This window comes from Oncorhynchus keta, chromosome 29 (genome assembly GCF_023373465.1).
Source record: "Oncorhynchus keta strain PuntledgeMale-10-30-2019 chromosome 29, Oket_V2, whole genome shotgun sequence".
In the NCBI taxonomy this organism is placed as follows: Eukaryota; Metazoa; Chordata; class Actinopteri; order Salmoniformes; family Salmonidae; genus Oncorhynchus; species Oncorhynchus keta.
Window position 1 is genome coordinate 14,549,659 of NC_068449.1, and position 15,710 is coordinate 14,565,368.

The 15,710-nt window shown below is 43.9% G+C and overlaps 1 protein-coding gene and 1 long non-coding RNA gene across 9 annotated transcripts in view; one reads left to right on the forward strand and one right to left on the reverse strand.

The window, feature by feature from the left end:
- ush2a (Usher syndrome 2A (autosomal recessive, mild)) overlaps positions 1-10,409 on the forward strand; it is a 504,765-nt gene extending 494,356 nt beyond the window's left edge. For 2 of the 5 annotated variants that reach the window (XM_052485995.1, XM_052485998.1), the window contains exons 79-82: positions 1,368-1,597; positions 2,132-2,203; positions 7,056-7,241; positions 7,710-10,409. In XM_052485995.1, coding sequence (XP_052341955.1) covers positions 1,368-1,597; positions 2,132-2,203; positions 7,056-7,241; positions 7,710-7,799 — 578 coding nt within the window. In that variant the 3' untranslated portion in view covers positions 7,800-10,409. Of the gene's footprint in view, positions 1-1,367; positions 1,598-2,131; positions 2,204-4,371; positions 4,444-7,055; positions 7,242-7,709 lie in introns of all 5 variants that reach the window. The other 3 variants (XM_052485996.1, XM_052485997.1, XM_052485999.1) reach the window with 3 other exon arrangements.
- On the reverse strand, positions 4,454-7,047 carry LOC127913604 (uncharacterized). Of its 4 annotated transcripts, none has more exons than XR_008086150.1 (3): positions 5,374-7,047; positions 4,709-5,318; positions 4,454-4,542 (listed from the first exon to the last, which is right to left on the reverse strand). It is a non-coding gene; the product is annotated as an uncharacterized LOC127913604 (long non-coding RNA). The 4 variants fall into 4 exon arrangements; XR_008086151.1 differs by having other exon boundaries at positions 4,461-4,542; positions 4,876-5,318; XR_008086152.1 differs by lacking the exon at positions 4,454-4,542 and having other exon boundaries at positions 4,566-5,318; positions 5,374-5,983; positions 6,040-7,047.
- Positions 10,410-15,710: the final 5,301 nt, after the last annotated feature.

Genomic DNA, 15,710 nt, shown 5'->3' on the forward strand with positions numbered 1-15,710 from the left:
TAGAAGATGGTGTCCCCTCTCACCGGAGGAATGGAGAGAGCAGGGACCGTGAGAGGCTTCTCTCTCTCCTGACATTGACCATCAGGTAGAAGATGGTGTCCCCTCTCACCGGAGGAATGGAGAGAGCAGGGACCGTGAGAGGCTTCTCTCTCTCCTGACATTGACCATCAGGTAGAAGATGGTGTCCCCTCTCACCGGAGGAATGGAGAGAGCAGGGACCGTGAGAGGCTTCTCTCTCCTGACATTGACCATCAGGTAGAAGATGGTGTCCCCTCTCACCGGAGGAATGGAGAGAGCAGGGACCGTGAGAGGCTTCTCTCTCTCCTGACATTGACCATCAGGTAGAAGATGGTGTCCCCTCTCACCGGAGGAATGGAGAGAGCAGGGACCGTGAGAGGCTTCTCTCTCTCCTGACATTGACCATCAGGTAGAAGATGGTGTCCCCTCTCACCGGAGGAATGGAGAGAGCAGGGACCGTGAGAGGCTTCTCTCTCTCTCTCTCTCCTGACATTGACCATCAGTTTCAAGTACCACCAGTCCAGTAAAATAAAAAAGTGAATTATTTAAATATATCCTCAGCTGTGCTTCACCAACTGATTTATTTTGTTATCAAAGCTCGAGTTTTGAAATATAATATGGTCTGAGAAGAACAATATTAGCAGGTCAAGCATATAATGAATATGCTGTGTGTCACGATCGTCGTAGTGGGGAGACCAAAGCGCAGCGTGGTGTGAATACATACTTTTAATGAATGACGAAAAAACACGAACTACATTAAACAAACAAACAAACAAACAAACAAACAAACAAACAAAACGAACGTGGCCGCTATCAAAACTGAGTGCTAACATCACATAGACAATAACCCACGAAATACCCAAAGAACTTGGCTTCCTAAATATGGTTCCCAATCAGAGACAACGATAAACAGCTGCCTCTAATTGAGAACCAATCTAGGCAACCATAGACATACATAAACACCTAGATGGTTAACAACCCCATAAACCTACAAAACCCCTAGACAGTACAAAACACATACATCACCCATGTCACACCCTGACCTAACCAAAATATATAAAGAAAACAAAAGAATACTCAGGTCAGGGCGTGACACTGTGATAATGTATTAAACCTAATGCACAAACCTCATTCCTACAGAACTGTTTTTATGAGGTCAATGTTGCACATTTTTTAACTCATGTTTGTTATTTTTATTCTGAGCGGTAGATCTCGGTTTGCTTTTAGACTCTTTGGAACGTGATCTTGACTCAGAATGGTTGGTGACCACTGCTCTATGCTAAACCCTAGTGTTTGGGTGTATCAGGTTCCTACTCTAAGCTGCACACCTCCACACTCTCTTTTCCCAGGTCCAGTGGAGCCCACCCCAGGAGGGAAGCAGGGTGTGGGGACCCAGGGAGCTCCAGTCTACTCTGAGATGTGGTTCATCCTGCTGCTAGTCTTTCTGGGTCTCCTGGTCTTGGCTGTGCTGCTGGGCCTGGTGCTGAGGAGGGCCCTGAGGAAAGAGCCCTTCATTAGAGAACGCCCCCCTCTCGTCCCCCTGCAGAAGAGGAGCCAGGCGGGAGGAGACGCTTACATGGTGAGAGAGAGAGACCCAATTCCAAACACCCCCTATCCGTAACCCGAGGTACTTTGTGTAGACCTTAAAGGATTGAATAACTCTTAGCAATGTGGTTATGGTTCTATCTTGTCATTGCTAATACCTGTCCATATGTTCTAAATGAAGTATATACACTTTTCTTATAATGAAGATTTGTGAACAGGCAGTCTTATGAAATGAGCTCTTCAATTCAGCCTCGTGCCCACTAGAGGGCGATGACATCCCATTTATTATGTACAAGCAGAGGTGCCCTCTTGTGGTTCTGAAATGCCTGAATCCTTTTTCTGTATGTGTAATAATGTGTGTAAAGACATTGACAGCTAATTGTACATTTGCTTCAAACGATTTCAGTGTCCTTCTTTTTATATTCTGTCATTATTTTCTGTATTCCATTTCCTTCTTGCCTTCCTCTTCTTCTTCCCGTTCTTCCTCCTTCCCCTCTCTTTCCTACTTGTCCTTTCTGTTCTCCTCTTTCCTCCTCTCCTACCCCTCCTCTTGTCTCCTCGCTCTCAGAGGCCGTATTCTGACATGTGTTCTAAACATCACGCCAGTACTCTCCTCCTCACTGACCTCTCCACTGTTGCAGTAAGCCTGTCTCTGTCTCTCTGTCTGTATAAGTCTCTCAGTGTTCCCCAACAGGCGGCCCGCGGGTGATCTGAATTAGCCCTCCAAGTTTTCTGAGCAAAAAAAATGGGTAACACTTTACTTGACAGCCAGTTTCATACCATGTTATGATACAGTCATAATAACCATGTTATAATAACCATGTCATAATAACCATGTCATAATAACCATGTCATCATTTTTTTTTTAAATCACCTTTATTAAACCAGGTAAGCTAGTTGAGAACACGTTCTCATTTGCAACTGCGACCTGGCCAAGATAAAGCAAAGCAGCGCGACACAAACAACAAAACAGATTTACACATGGAATAAACAAGCGTACAGTCAATAACACAATAGAAAGAAAGAAAATCAAGTCTATATACAGTGTGTGCAAATGGAGTGAGGAGGTAGGCAATAAATAGGCCATAGTAGCGAAGTAATTACAATTTAGCAAATTAACACTGGAGTGATAGATGTGCAGATGATGAGTTGCAAGTAGAAATACTGGTGTGCAAAAGAGAAGAAAAGTAAATAAAAACAATATTGGGACGAGGTAGGTAGACTGGATGGGCTATTTACAGATGGGCTATGTACAGCTGCTGCTCAGATAGCTGATGTTTAAAGTTAGTGAGGGAAATATAAGTCTCCAGCTTAAGCGATTTTTGCCATTTTCACTCCAGTCATTGGCAGCAGAGAACTGGAAGGAAAGGCAGCCAAAAGAGGTGTTGGCTCTGGGGGTGACCAGTGAGATATGCCTGCTGGAGCACGTGCTACGGGTGGGTGTTGTTATCGTGACCAGTGAGCTGAGATAAGGCGGAGCTTTACCTAGCAAAGACTTATAGATGACCTGGAGCCAGTGGGTCTGGCGAGGAATATGTAGCGAGGGCCATCCGATTAGAGCATACAGGTCGCAGTGGTGGTTAGTATATGGGGCTTTGGTGACAAAACAGATGGCACTGTGATATACTGCATCCAGTTTGCTGAGTAGAGTTTTGGAGGCTATTTTTGTAAATTACATCATAGAAGTCAAGGATCGGTAGGATAGTCCGTTTTACTAGGGTATGTTTGGCGGCGTGAGTGAAGGAGGCGTTGTTGCGGAATAGAAAGCCGATTCTAGATTTAATTTTGGATTGGAGATGTTTAATATGAGTCTGGAAGGATAATATGGTCATAACACTGTCATGGCCCATATTTACACCTGTTGTGATATATATTGTGTTATTTTATGGCTGGTTATGACACCTACAAAACCTACCACACAAGGCAAAACATTCCATTACACCATAGCACACAGTATGTTTGTTATGTATTATTTTTTTTTTAATTGACCAAATTAAATGATCATGTAATTGTGCACACGTTGATGTCAGACATGCACCTATTCCAATGCTCTGTTTCTGATGACTGGGATGAATGCAGGAGCAGTTTTCAGGAACATAAATGTGGGTTTTGACACTCTTATGTAGGTGTCATAGCCAGCAATAAAATAACACATGTCGCAGCAGGTCTAAATATATGGGTAATGACAGTGTTATAAACCATATAACAGGTTATGACAGGTTGTCAGCTGTTGTGACATGGTTATGACCATATAACAGGTTATGACAGGTTGTCAGCTGTTGTGACATGGTTATGACCATATAACAGGTTATGACAGGTTGTCAGCTGTTGTGACATGGTTATGACCATATAACAGGTTATGACAGGTTGTCAGCTGTTATGACGCTGGGTGCCAAGTAAAGTGTTACCAAAATATATATATTTATTCGTTTTTTTATTGTTGGACATAAAAGACTAAAAACACCAGCAAATCAGCTCCAAGTGATTTTAATTTTGGAAATCTTTTTCCAGCTATTCCCACACATAATAGAGATACAAATTATTATGTTTTAGTCAAATATTATATCTGCATGGGCTTCTTGTGGTCAATTTGCAGTGTGCAAATTGTAATTAGGTTCCGGCCCTCTGACCTTCCGCTCAAGAAAAACATTGCCCTGCAGCTGAATCTAGCTGATGATCCCTGTTCTACATTTTGTTAACACGTGTGTGCTCAACACCGTTATGGCCCGTATGTATATATCCTCCTCTAAAGTTGACACTGCAAACTCACACACATAGCTGATGTGTCACACACTGCCTCTGCCCCAGCAGTTTGATACGGTAACAGACTGTCTAGAGGACAGCAACGTGACTCTAAAGAGCTACACTATGAACTATGAGGTAGGAGGGGAGAGAGTGTGTGCATGCACCCTACTGTATACAACCTTATTGACTGGTTAAGGGGGAAAGGGAGTGTGCATGCACCCTACTGTATACAACCTTATTGACTGGTTAAGGGGGAAAGGGAGTGTGCATACACCCTACTGTATACAACCTTATTGACTGGTTAAGGGATAAAAGGGAGTGTGCATGCACCCTACTGTATACAACCTTATTGACTGGTTAAGGGGGAAAGGGAGTGTGCATGCACCCAACTGTATACAACCTTATTGACTGGTTAAGGGGGAAAGGGAGTGTGCATGCACCCTACTGTATACAACCTTATTGACTGGTTAAGGGATAAAAGGGAGTGTGCATGCACCCTACTGTATACAACCTTATTGACTGGTTAAGGGATAAAAGGGAGTGTGCATGCACCCTACAGTTTACAACCTTATTGACTGGTTAAGGGATAAAAGGGAGTGTGCATGCACCCTACTGTATACAACCTTATTGACTGGTTAAGGGGGAAAGGGAGTGTGCATGCACCCTACTGTATACAACCTTATTGACTGGTTAAGGGGGAAAGGGAGTGTGCATGCACCCTACTGTATACAACCTTATTGACTGGTTAAGGGGGAAAGGGAGTGTGCATGCACCCTACTGTATACAACCTTATTGACTGGTTAAGGGATAAAAGGGAGTGTGCATGCACCCTACTGTATACAACCTTATTGACTGGTTAAGGGGGAAAGGGAGTGTGCATGCACCCTACTGTATACAACCTTATTGACTGGTTAAGGGATAAAAGGGAGTGTGCATGCACCCTACTGTATACAACCTTATTGACTGGTTAAGGGGGAAAGGGAGTGTGCATGCACCCTACTGTATACAACCTTATTGACTGGTTAAGGGGGAAAGGGAGTGTGCATGCACCGTACTGTATACAACCTTATTGACTGGTTAAGGGGGAAAGGGAGTGTGCATGCACCCTACTGTATACAACCTTATTGACTGGTTAAGGGATAAAAGGGAGTGTGCATGCACCCTACTGTATACAACCTTATTGACTGGTTAAGGGGGAAAGGGAGTGTGCATGCACCCTACTGTATACAACCTTATTGACTGGTTAAGGGATAAAAGGGAGTGTGCATGCACCCTACTGTATACAACCTTATTGACTGGTTAAGGGGGAAAGGGAGTGTGCATGCACCCTACAGTATACAACCTTATTGACTGGTTAAGGGATAAAAGGGAGTGTGCATGCACCCTACTGTATACAACCTTATTGACTGGTTAAGGGATAAAAGGGAGTGTGCATGCACCCTACAGTTTACAACCTTATTGACTGGTTAAGGGATAAAAGGGAGTGTGCATGCACCCTACTGTATACAACCTTATTGACTGGTTAAGGGGGAAAGGGAGTGTGCATGCACCCTACTGTATACAACCTTATTGACTGGTTAAGGGGGAAAGGGAGTGTGCATGCACCCTACTGTATACAACCTTATTGACTGGTTAAGGGGGAAAGGGAGTGTGCATGCACCCTACTGTATACAACCTTATTGACTGGTTAAGGGATAAAAGGGAGTGTGCATGCACCCTACTGTATACAACCTTATTGACTGGTTAAGGGGGAAAGGGAGTGTGCATGCACCCTACTGTATACAACCTTATTGACTGGTTAAGGGGGAAAGGGAGTGTGCATGCACCCTACTGTATACAACCTTATTGACTGGTTAAGGGATAAAAGGGAGTGTGCATGCACCCTACTGTATACAACCTTATTGACTGGTTAAGGGATAAAAGGGAGTGTGCATGCACCCTACTGTATACAACCTTATTGACTGGTTAAGGGATAAAAGGGAGTGTGCATGCACCCTACTGTATACAACCTTATTGACTGGTTAAGGGATAAAAGGGAGTGTGCATGCACCCTACTGTATACAACCTTACTGACTGGTTAAGGGATAAAAGGGAGTGTGCATGCACCCTACTGTATACAACCTTACTGACTGGTTAAGGGATAAAAGGGAGTGTGCATGCACCATACTGTGTACAACCTTACTGACTGGTTAAGGGGGATGGGAGTGTGCATGCATCCCACTAATTCTTACACACTTGGCAGGATGAGAGAGTGTGCATGCATCCCACTAACTCTTACACACTTGGCAGGATGAGAGAGTGTGCATGTACCACCCTATAACCCCAAATGGATGCATGCATGATTTGAGTCTCGGACTAACACGTTTACAATCAACTGGTGTCACTGATTTCTCCTGGAGGGTGAGATGATTTGGGTGATTCTTGATTCAGCTGTGCCTGGCCTTGTCCTTCTGTTTAGAATGTACACATTAATGGTTAGCAATGACCATTTCATGTGGACATGTGGGTCGTGTGTCTCTTGGTGTGTGACATACTGTTTTAGTATGTGGGATACTTCTATTCTACTGGTGGGTGGGTTAATGTTTTAGTATGTGGGATACTTCTATTCTACTGGTGGGTGGGTTAAAGTTTTAGTATGTGGGATACTTCTATTGAATTGGTATGTGACTGATGATTGTGTTGATGACGGTCGGTATATCATTGCATTTCATCCACCTCTACTTCCTGTTACCCATCACCCCCCCCAGGGCCTGTCGGACAGTAAGATTGTGGGCGGAGGCTCACGGTTCAGCCCCATGTCGGTCCTCCGAGTGCCCAGCCAATCACAGCTCAGCCACGCCTACTCCCAGAACTCCCTGCACCGCAGCGTCAGTCAGCTGATCGAACAGGACAGGAAGTCTCTGATGGGGGAGGGAGGACAAGACTCTGGGCTGGTGAGAGGGGGAGGGACACGACTCTGGACTGGTGAGAGGGGGAGGGACACGACTCTGGACTGGTGAGAGGGGGAGGGACACGACTCTGGACTGGGAAGGAGGGGTACACAACTCTGGTGAGAGGTGGGAAAGGGGTAGGAGAGGGGACACAACTCTGGACTGGTGAGAGGTGGGAACGGTGTAGGAGAGGGGACACAACTCTGGACTGGTGAGAGGTGGGAACGGTGCAGGAGAGGGGACACAACTCTGGACTGGTGAGAGGTGGGAAAGGGGTAGGAGAGGGGACACAACTCTGGACTGGTGAGAGGTGGGAACGGTGTAGGAGAGGGGACACAACTCTGGACTGGTGAGAGGGGGAGGAGGTGGGAGGAGTAGAAAGTCATACAGTATAATGCTTAAATCCCACTGATGATCTCAGATTGTGTTCCATTATATGATCTCCTAACCATGTTGTTGTTTCTGTTGCAGTATGTGGAGGATGATGAGTTTGTGGAAGCCATCAAAGCCTTCAGCTCTGTGAGGAAGGAACACACCATGTTCAAAGACACACACCTCTAGATGCCCCCCCCACACACACACACACACACACACACACTACAACCACCAACACCTGGGCTCTCGACACACTACAACCACCAACACCTGGGCTCTCGACACACTACAACTGAACTGAAAACCCAGAACTCAACTTACAAACGCAGTCAAAACATGAACACAAAACATGGACCTCAAACTGAAACCATGAACCCTGAACCTAAGTTAGGAATCCTAGATTCAGAACTGAAAGAACCCCAGGCTTTCTAAAACTCCTATACTTGTCATTTTTACTTTATGCCAACTGTCATAACCTAGAAACAGCTAAACATTTCAGCAAGTGTGGAACTCAAAGCAATGCCTTTCATCTCTTTCATTTTAATCATAACAGCGAACCTACTGTAAGTGTGTGGTAACTGCCTAGTAAACCTAGCATCAATGACATTTTTAATGGTATTTGTGACAAGACCATTTTTATAATCAGTGTCAAAGCCAACTGTTTATGTGAATGAACTATATCCACAAATGTATCATCTGACAGTATTTGGTTGATCAATGTTGTGGTTGACGGAAGTTTTGATGTGGTAATATTTTTCTTGAGGTTAACCATAGTGCTGTGTGGTGCTTCCACACACCTAACATTGTGTTTCAAACTACACTACATGACCAAAAGTATGTGGATGCCTGCTCACGGAGCATCTCATTCCAAAATCATGGGCATCAATATGGAGTTGGTCCCCTCTTTGCTGCAATAACAGCCTCCACTCTACTGGGAAGGCTTTTCACTAGATGTTGGAACATTGCTGTGGGGACTTGCTGTGCCCGACCTCACAAAAGCATTAGTGAGGTCGGGCACTGATGTTAGGTGATGAGGCCTGGCATTCCAATTCATCCCAAAGGTGTTCGATGGGGTTGAGGTCAGGGCTCTGTCCAGGCCAGTCAAGTTCTTCCACACTGATCTTGACAAACCATTTCTGTATGGAACTTGCTTTGTGCACGGGGGCATTGTCATGCTGAAACAGGAAAGGGCCTTCCCCAAACTGTTGCCACAAAGTTGGAAGCACAGAATCGTCTAGAATGTCATTGTATGCTCTAACGTTATGATTTCCCTTCACTGGAACTAAGGGGCCTAGCCCGAACCATGAAATACAGCGCCAGACCATTATTCCTCCTCCACCAAACTTCACAGTTTGCACTGGTATTCGGGCAGGTAGCGTTCTCCTGGCATCCACCAAACCCAGATTCATCCATCGGACAGCCGGATTCATCACTCTAGAGAACGCATGTCCACTGCTCTAGAGTCCAATGGTGGCGAGCTTTACACCACTCCAGCCGACTCTTGACATTGCGCATGGTGATCTTACGCTTGTGTGCGGCTGCTCGACCATGGAAACCCATTTCATGAAGCTCCTGACGAACAGTTCTTGTGCTGACGTTGCTTCCAGAGGCAGCTTGGAACTCGGTTGTGAATGTTGCAACAGAGGGCAGGCGATTTTTGTGTGGCATCTACGCACTCCAGCACTCGGCAGTCCCATTCTGGAACTTGTGTGGCCTACCACTTCGCGGTTGAGCCATCGATGTTCCTAGATGTTTCCATTTCACAATAACAGCACTTATAGTTGACGCGGGCAGCTCCAGCAGGGCAGACATTTGTCAAACTGACTTGTTGGAAAGGTGGCATCCTATGATGGTGCCACGTTGAAAGTCACTGAGCTCTTCAGTAAGGCCATTCTACTGGCAATGTTTGTCTATGGAGATTGCATGGATGTCTGCTCGACCTGTCAGCAACGGGTGTGGCTGAAATAGCCAAATCCACTCATTTGAAAAGTTGTCCACATACTTTTGTATATATAGTGTATCATAGAGATTTTCAGCAAGTTTTCTTGGTACAGTAAATAATGTTGTCGTTTTGATTTTTTACACTGGCAGTATTAATTTATTAATGTAAAAATTATATATATATATATATATAGTGATTTTCTTTCTTTGTATGTGGTCTGGCCTATGTTCATAATGTCTTATAACTGTGTTACATATCTCCATCTTCAACTTCGTCTTGAGTCAGCTGTTTATCCCAGACGACTATGACAATCCTTGGGCCAGACAATAGTTGGTTTGAGGAGACCTCTTCCAGAGCAGGGATTCCAGAGGTCCTGGGGCCCCCTCCTTGAGTGCATGTCTCGTTTGGTTTGCCCTGGCACTACACAGCAGATTCAAATAAAGCTTGACAATGAGTTGGTTATTTGAATCAGCTGTGCAGTGCCAGGGCAAACCCCAGGACCTAGTTTGTCCTGAGCTAGAGAGATGGCACATGGTTGGCTGTACAGTTGGATGATCTGTGTAGTGACATAGCTGAAGAGAGACAGGCCACTCTAGTGTCCTAGTTTAGATCTCTCTGCCCCTCTCCTGCAGCTGGCCTGGTTAGAACATAGACAGTGACCAGTTGAATAAAACGAATTGACTCTTCTTGTGCAGCTTTGTGTAGAGAGCTGGGCACAAACAGTTCATCAAACTTCTAGGTACTAGAATGCTTTTTTACTTTTTCATGATAAGACACGTCATATTGTAATGAATTTGTTTTTTTGAATGTCTCCCGATTAATAATGTATTTGAGAAATAAATATTGTGATGTAACTTAAATAGTGTGATATGCTGCTTTTGTTGGTGGTATTGAAAACCAGTGCGTGGTAGATGCACGCACTTTGGCCGGAATTCCATCCGATGCCGCTTTGTGGGCAACGTTCCAGCGTTCGCGGAGACTACATTCACTGTAAACGCTGCATCTATCGGCTCATTACCTTTAAATGACACGTTATACAAAAATCCACAAGCTAATTCAATCCTGGCCTTTACAATAGACACTCTCCCAACATCAACATTAAATGTGTGGAAACCAACAGGATTGGAGTGAGGCTTGAAAACCTGTGATATGTATGTCAGAGTTGTGGTTGGTGTTTGAGGAAAGACAGAAGGTTGATATACTGGGTTATTGTGTTTTACTCCATCAGTACAGACTAGAGGAGACGTCAGAGAGGACAGAAGGCTGATATACTGGGTTATTGTGTTTTACTCCATCAGTACAGACTAGAGGAGACATCAGAGAGGACAGAAAGCTGATATACTGGGTTATTGTGTTTTACTCCATCAGTACAGACTAGAGGAGACGTCAGAGAGGACAGAAGGTTGATATACTGGGTTATTGTGTTTTACTCCATCAGTACAGACTAGAGGAGACGTCAGAGAGGACAGAAGGCTGATATACTGGGTTATTGTGTTTTACTCCATCAGTACAGACTAGAGGAGACATCAGAGAGGACAGAAAGCTGATATACTGGGTTATTGTGTTTTACTCCATCAGTACAGACTAGAGGAGACATCAGAGAGGACAGAAAGCTGATATACTGGGTTATTGTGTTTTACTCCATCAGTACAGACTAGAGGAGACATCAGAGAGGACAGAAGGCTGATATACTGGGTTATTGTGTTTTACTCCATCAGTACAGACTAGAGGAGACATCAGAGAGGACAGAAGGCTGATATACTGGGTTATTGTGTTTTACTCCATCAGTACAGACTAGAGGAGACGTCAGAGAGGACAGAAGGTTGATATACTGGGTTATTGTGTTTTACTCCATCAGTACAGACTAGAGGAGACGTCAGAGAGGACAGAAGGCTGATATACTGGGTTATTGTGTTTTACTCCATCAGTACAGACTAGAGGAGACGTCAGAGAGGACAGAAGGCTGATATACTGGGTTATTGTGTTTTACTCCATCAGTACAGACTAGAGGAGACGTCAGAGAGGACAGCAGTTAATAGTTACAGAACACACACCTATTTCATCTCAACGCAGTGTAACAATTCCTTTGACAGGTGGTACATCGAGACATTACACTGACAAAGGCCTTATGAAAATGTCATCATCTACCAACAGATAAACAGAATGCTCGTCAACAACAGAGTATTTGTGGAGAAACCAATATTAAAACCACACTAAACTGTATGAAGTTTAGACATATGTAGTAGGTGACAGATAGGCACACACCGTTGTCTGAACCTTGAGTTTACACACATCCACAGATCCCTCTAGGGAGTCCCATTGTAGTAACTCACTCTGGCCACCCAAACCCCTCTACCAAGCAGTAGAACTGGAGCTGCAAAACGAAGGCCTGTCATTCAACAAGTATTAGGTCCTTCATGTCAACCAATTCACATCACAGACACACACAGGCCTAAAGGGATGGTATTTCAGCGAGCCATATAGCTGTTAGTTTTGTTTTTATGTCCCTTAAAAAGGGACACACCAAACTGGCAGTTACGACTGTTCCCCAACTCAAGGAGGCCATTTTGACAAGGGCAATAGTAGCTGCACGTTCACATTCACAACTATTGTCAAAGTTTTAAAAAGTGCTTGTAGCAGACAGTATGGCCCTTGGCAGCTCACACATTCAGATGCAGCAACATCACTTTATTACACTCATAAATCACACTACTATCAAATGCCATTTTCAGACAACAAAGTTGCTAACGTCTCTAAAGGGAAGGTTACTCTCCTGAGGTCAGCTCTGCTGCCAAGTGTGTTTAAGACACCGTCGAGGACACACACACACACTGACAAGAGTATCCACACCAAGCGGGTGCTTCCTCCCTGCGTTACTCACTGAAATATAACAGACATGTTGATCACATGACAGTCTGTCCAAAGACTATGGCCTAGATTCATTCAGACCAAGCATTAAATGGCAATAGTGGACACACGCATAGCTGCTCTTTTGGTGGTGTCGTAGGTATAACTGCTTAGAGCTGTCAAATCTGTGAGCAGCTGCTCGTGTGGTCATTGTCGCGATGCCCGTCACACCCATCCCACTCGCGTTAGAAGTTCAGAACGAGAAAGTGTTGGCTGTATAGAAATAATGACGCTCAAATTGAGAAATCATTCAACTAAATAATACAGATTTATATCAGACTAACAAAGGTGTATGTTACAACACACATTCCCGTGGAGCTCAGTTGGTAGAGCATGGAGCTCAGGTGGTAGAGCATGGGGCTCAGGTGGTAGAGCATGGGACTCAGGTGGTAGAGTATGGAGCTCAGGTGGTAGAGCATGGGGCTGAGGTGGTAGAGTATGGAGCTCAGGTGGTAGAGCATGGGACTCAGGTGGTAGAGCATGGGGCTCAGGTGGTAGAGCATGGAGCTCAGGTGGTAGAGCATGGAGCTTAGGTGGTAGAGTATGGAGATCAGGTGGTAGAGCATTGGGGCTCAGGTGGTAGAGCATGGGGCTGAGGTGGTAGAGTATGGAGCTCAGGTAGTAGAGCATGGGGCTCAGGTGGTAGAGCATGGGGCTCAGGTGGTAGAGCATGGGGCTGAGGTGGTAGAGTATGGAGCTCAAGTGGTAGAGCATGGGGCTCAGGTGGTAGATCATGGGGCTCAGGTGGTAGAGCATGGGGCTCAGGTGGTAGAGCATGGGGCTCAGGTGGTAGAGCATGGGGCTCAGGTGGTAGAGCATGGGGCTCAGGTGGTAGAGCATGGAGCTCAGGTGGTAGAGCATGGACCTCAAGGGGTAGAGCATGGGGCTCAGGTGGTAGAGCATGGGGCTCAGGTGGTAGAGCATGGAGCTTGCAATGCCAGGAATGTGGGTTTGATTCCCACGGGACCAGTACGAATAAAGTATGAAAATGTAAGCACTCACTACTGTAAGTCTCTCTGGATAAGAGCGTCTGCTAAATTACTCAAATGTTTTTAAATAGTTCAAACTTGTAACAAGGCTGCATGGGATTATGACTAATGCGACTCGGCACACCCAATGGCCATGTCCTTGATATGTAGAACACCGGGAGCCATTTGCTAATTCAACACCTCCAACATTGCCGAGATAAAAACAATGAAACTGCTATGCCGTAATGGCAAAACTGACTGAATCTTGAGTCAATCAAGTTTGTTATTGCTGGGATGGAGCAAAAGCCTGCACCCCTATTATACCCGACCTTACAATACAAGGTTACCAGGTTAGTGTGAACACTACTAGCCAGCTAAACCCAAGCTGAACCATAGGGTCATAAATAGGTCTTTAGACTTCATCCTGTCTAGTCAGCTCAGACACAACAGCAGTGCCAACAGGTGAATAACAGATTAGTGCTATACCATAGGTCAGTAAGCACTGATCCATACTATATACAGCAACATAATAATGTGTTTGTACATACAGTGTTATACAAAATGTTATAACGAGCAACATAACGAGCAACATACAACATATAACGAGCAACATACAACTTTCAAATAGATTCAATCTGATCGCCCCTATACAACATTCAAATAGATTCAATCTGATCGCCCCTATACAACTTTCAAAACGATTCAATCTGATCGCCCCTATACAACTTTCAAATAGATTCAATCTGATCGCCCCTATACAACATTCAAATAGATTCAATCTGATCGCCCCTATACAACTTTCAAATAGATTCAATCTGATCGCCCCTATACAACATTCAAATAGATTCAATCTAATCGCCCCTATACAACTTTCAAAAAGATTCAATCTGATCGCCCCTATACAACTTTCAAATAGATTCAATCTGATCGCCCCTATACAACATTCAAATAGATTCAATCTGATCGCCCCTATACAACTTTCAAATAGATTCAATCTGATCGCCCCTATACAACATTCAAATAGATTCAATCTGATCGCCCCTATACAACTTTCAAATAGATTCAATCTGATCGCCCCTATACAACATTCAAATAGATTCAATCTGATCGCCCCTATACAACATTCAAATAGATTCAATCTGATCGCCCCTATACAACTTTCAAATAGATTCAATCTGAACGCCCCTATACAACATTCAAATAGATTCAATCTGATCGCCCCTATACAACATTCAAATAGATTCAATCTGATCGCCCTATACAACATTCAAATAGATTCAATCTGATCGCCCCTATACAACATTCAAATAGATTCAATCTGATCGCCCTATACAACATTCAAATAGATTCAATCTGATCGCCCCTATACAACATTCAAATAGATTCAATCTGATCGCCCCTATACAACATTCAAATAGATTCCATCTGAACGCCCCTATACAACATTCAAATAGATTCAATCTGATCGCCCCTATACAACATTCAAATAGATTCAATCTGATCGCCCCTATACAACATTCAAATAGATTCAATCTGATCGCCCCTATACAACATTCAAATAGATTCAATCTGATCGCCCCTATACAACATTCAAATAGATTCAATCTGATCGCCCCTATACAACATTCAAATAGATTCAATCTGATCGCCCCTATACAACATTCAAATAGATTCAATCTGATCGCCCCTATACAACATTCAAATAGATTCAATCTGATCGCCCCTATACAACATTCAAATAGATTCAATCTGATCGCCCCTATACAACATTCAAATAGATTCAATCTGAACGCCCCTATACAACATTCAAATAGATTCAATCTGATCGCCCCTATACAACATTCAAATAGATTCAATCTGATCGCCCCTATACAACATTCAAATAGATTCAATCTGATCGCCCCTATACAACTTTTAAAGGCAATGTTCCCACTTTCGTAGAAACCGCATTCACGGTAAATGCTGGATATGTCGGCTCAATAGGAAATTACCTTTAAATGTCAAATCGCACTATAAGGCGGATCTAATGTGGATCGGAATAAATCCAGGCCTTAGACACAGAGGGACAGGCATTATTCCTCAAAGGGATACATATCATCTCATACCAAATACAATGTTACTTCATTATTTAGTCTTCATAGTGCGAGTGCAAATACAATTTAGGTACAATAAAATATGATTCATACCAATATATATTATATGAGAACAAACAGACATGTTGCAAACAACAGCAAATATGTAGATAGTTACATAAATATTAAATGCATCAGTATGGTTACA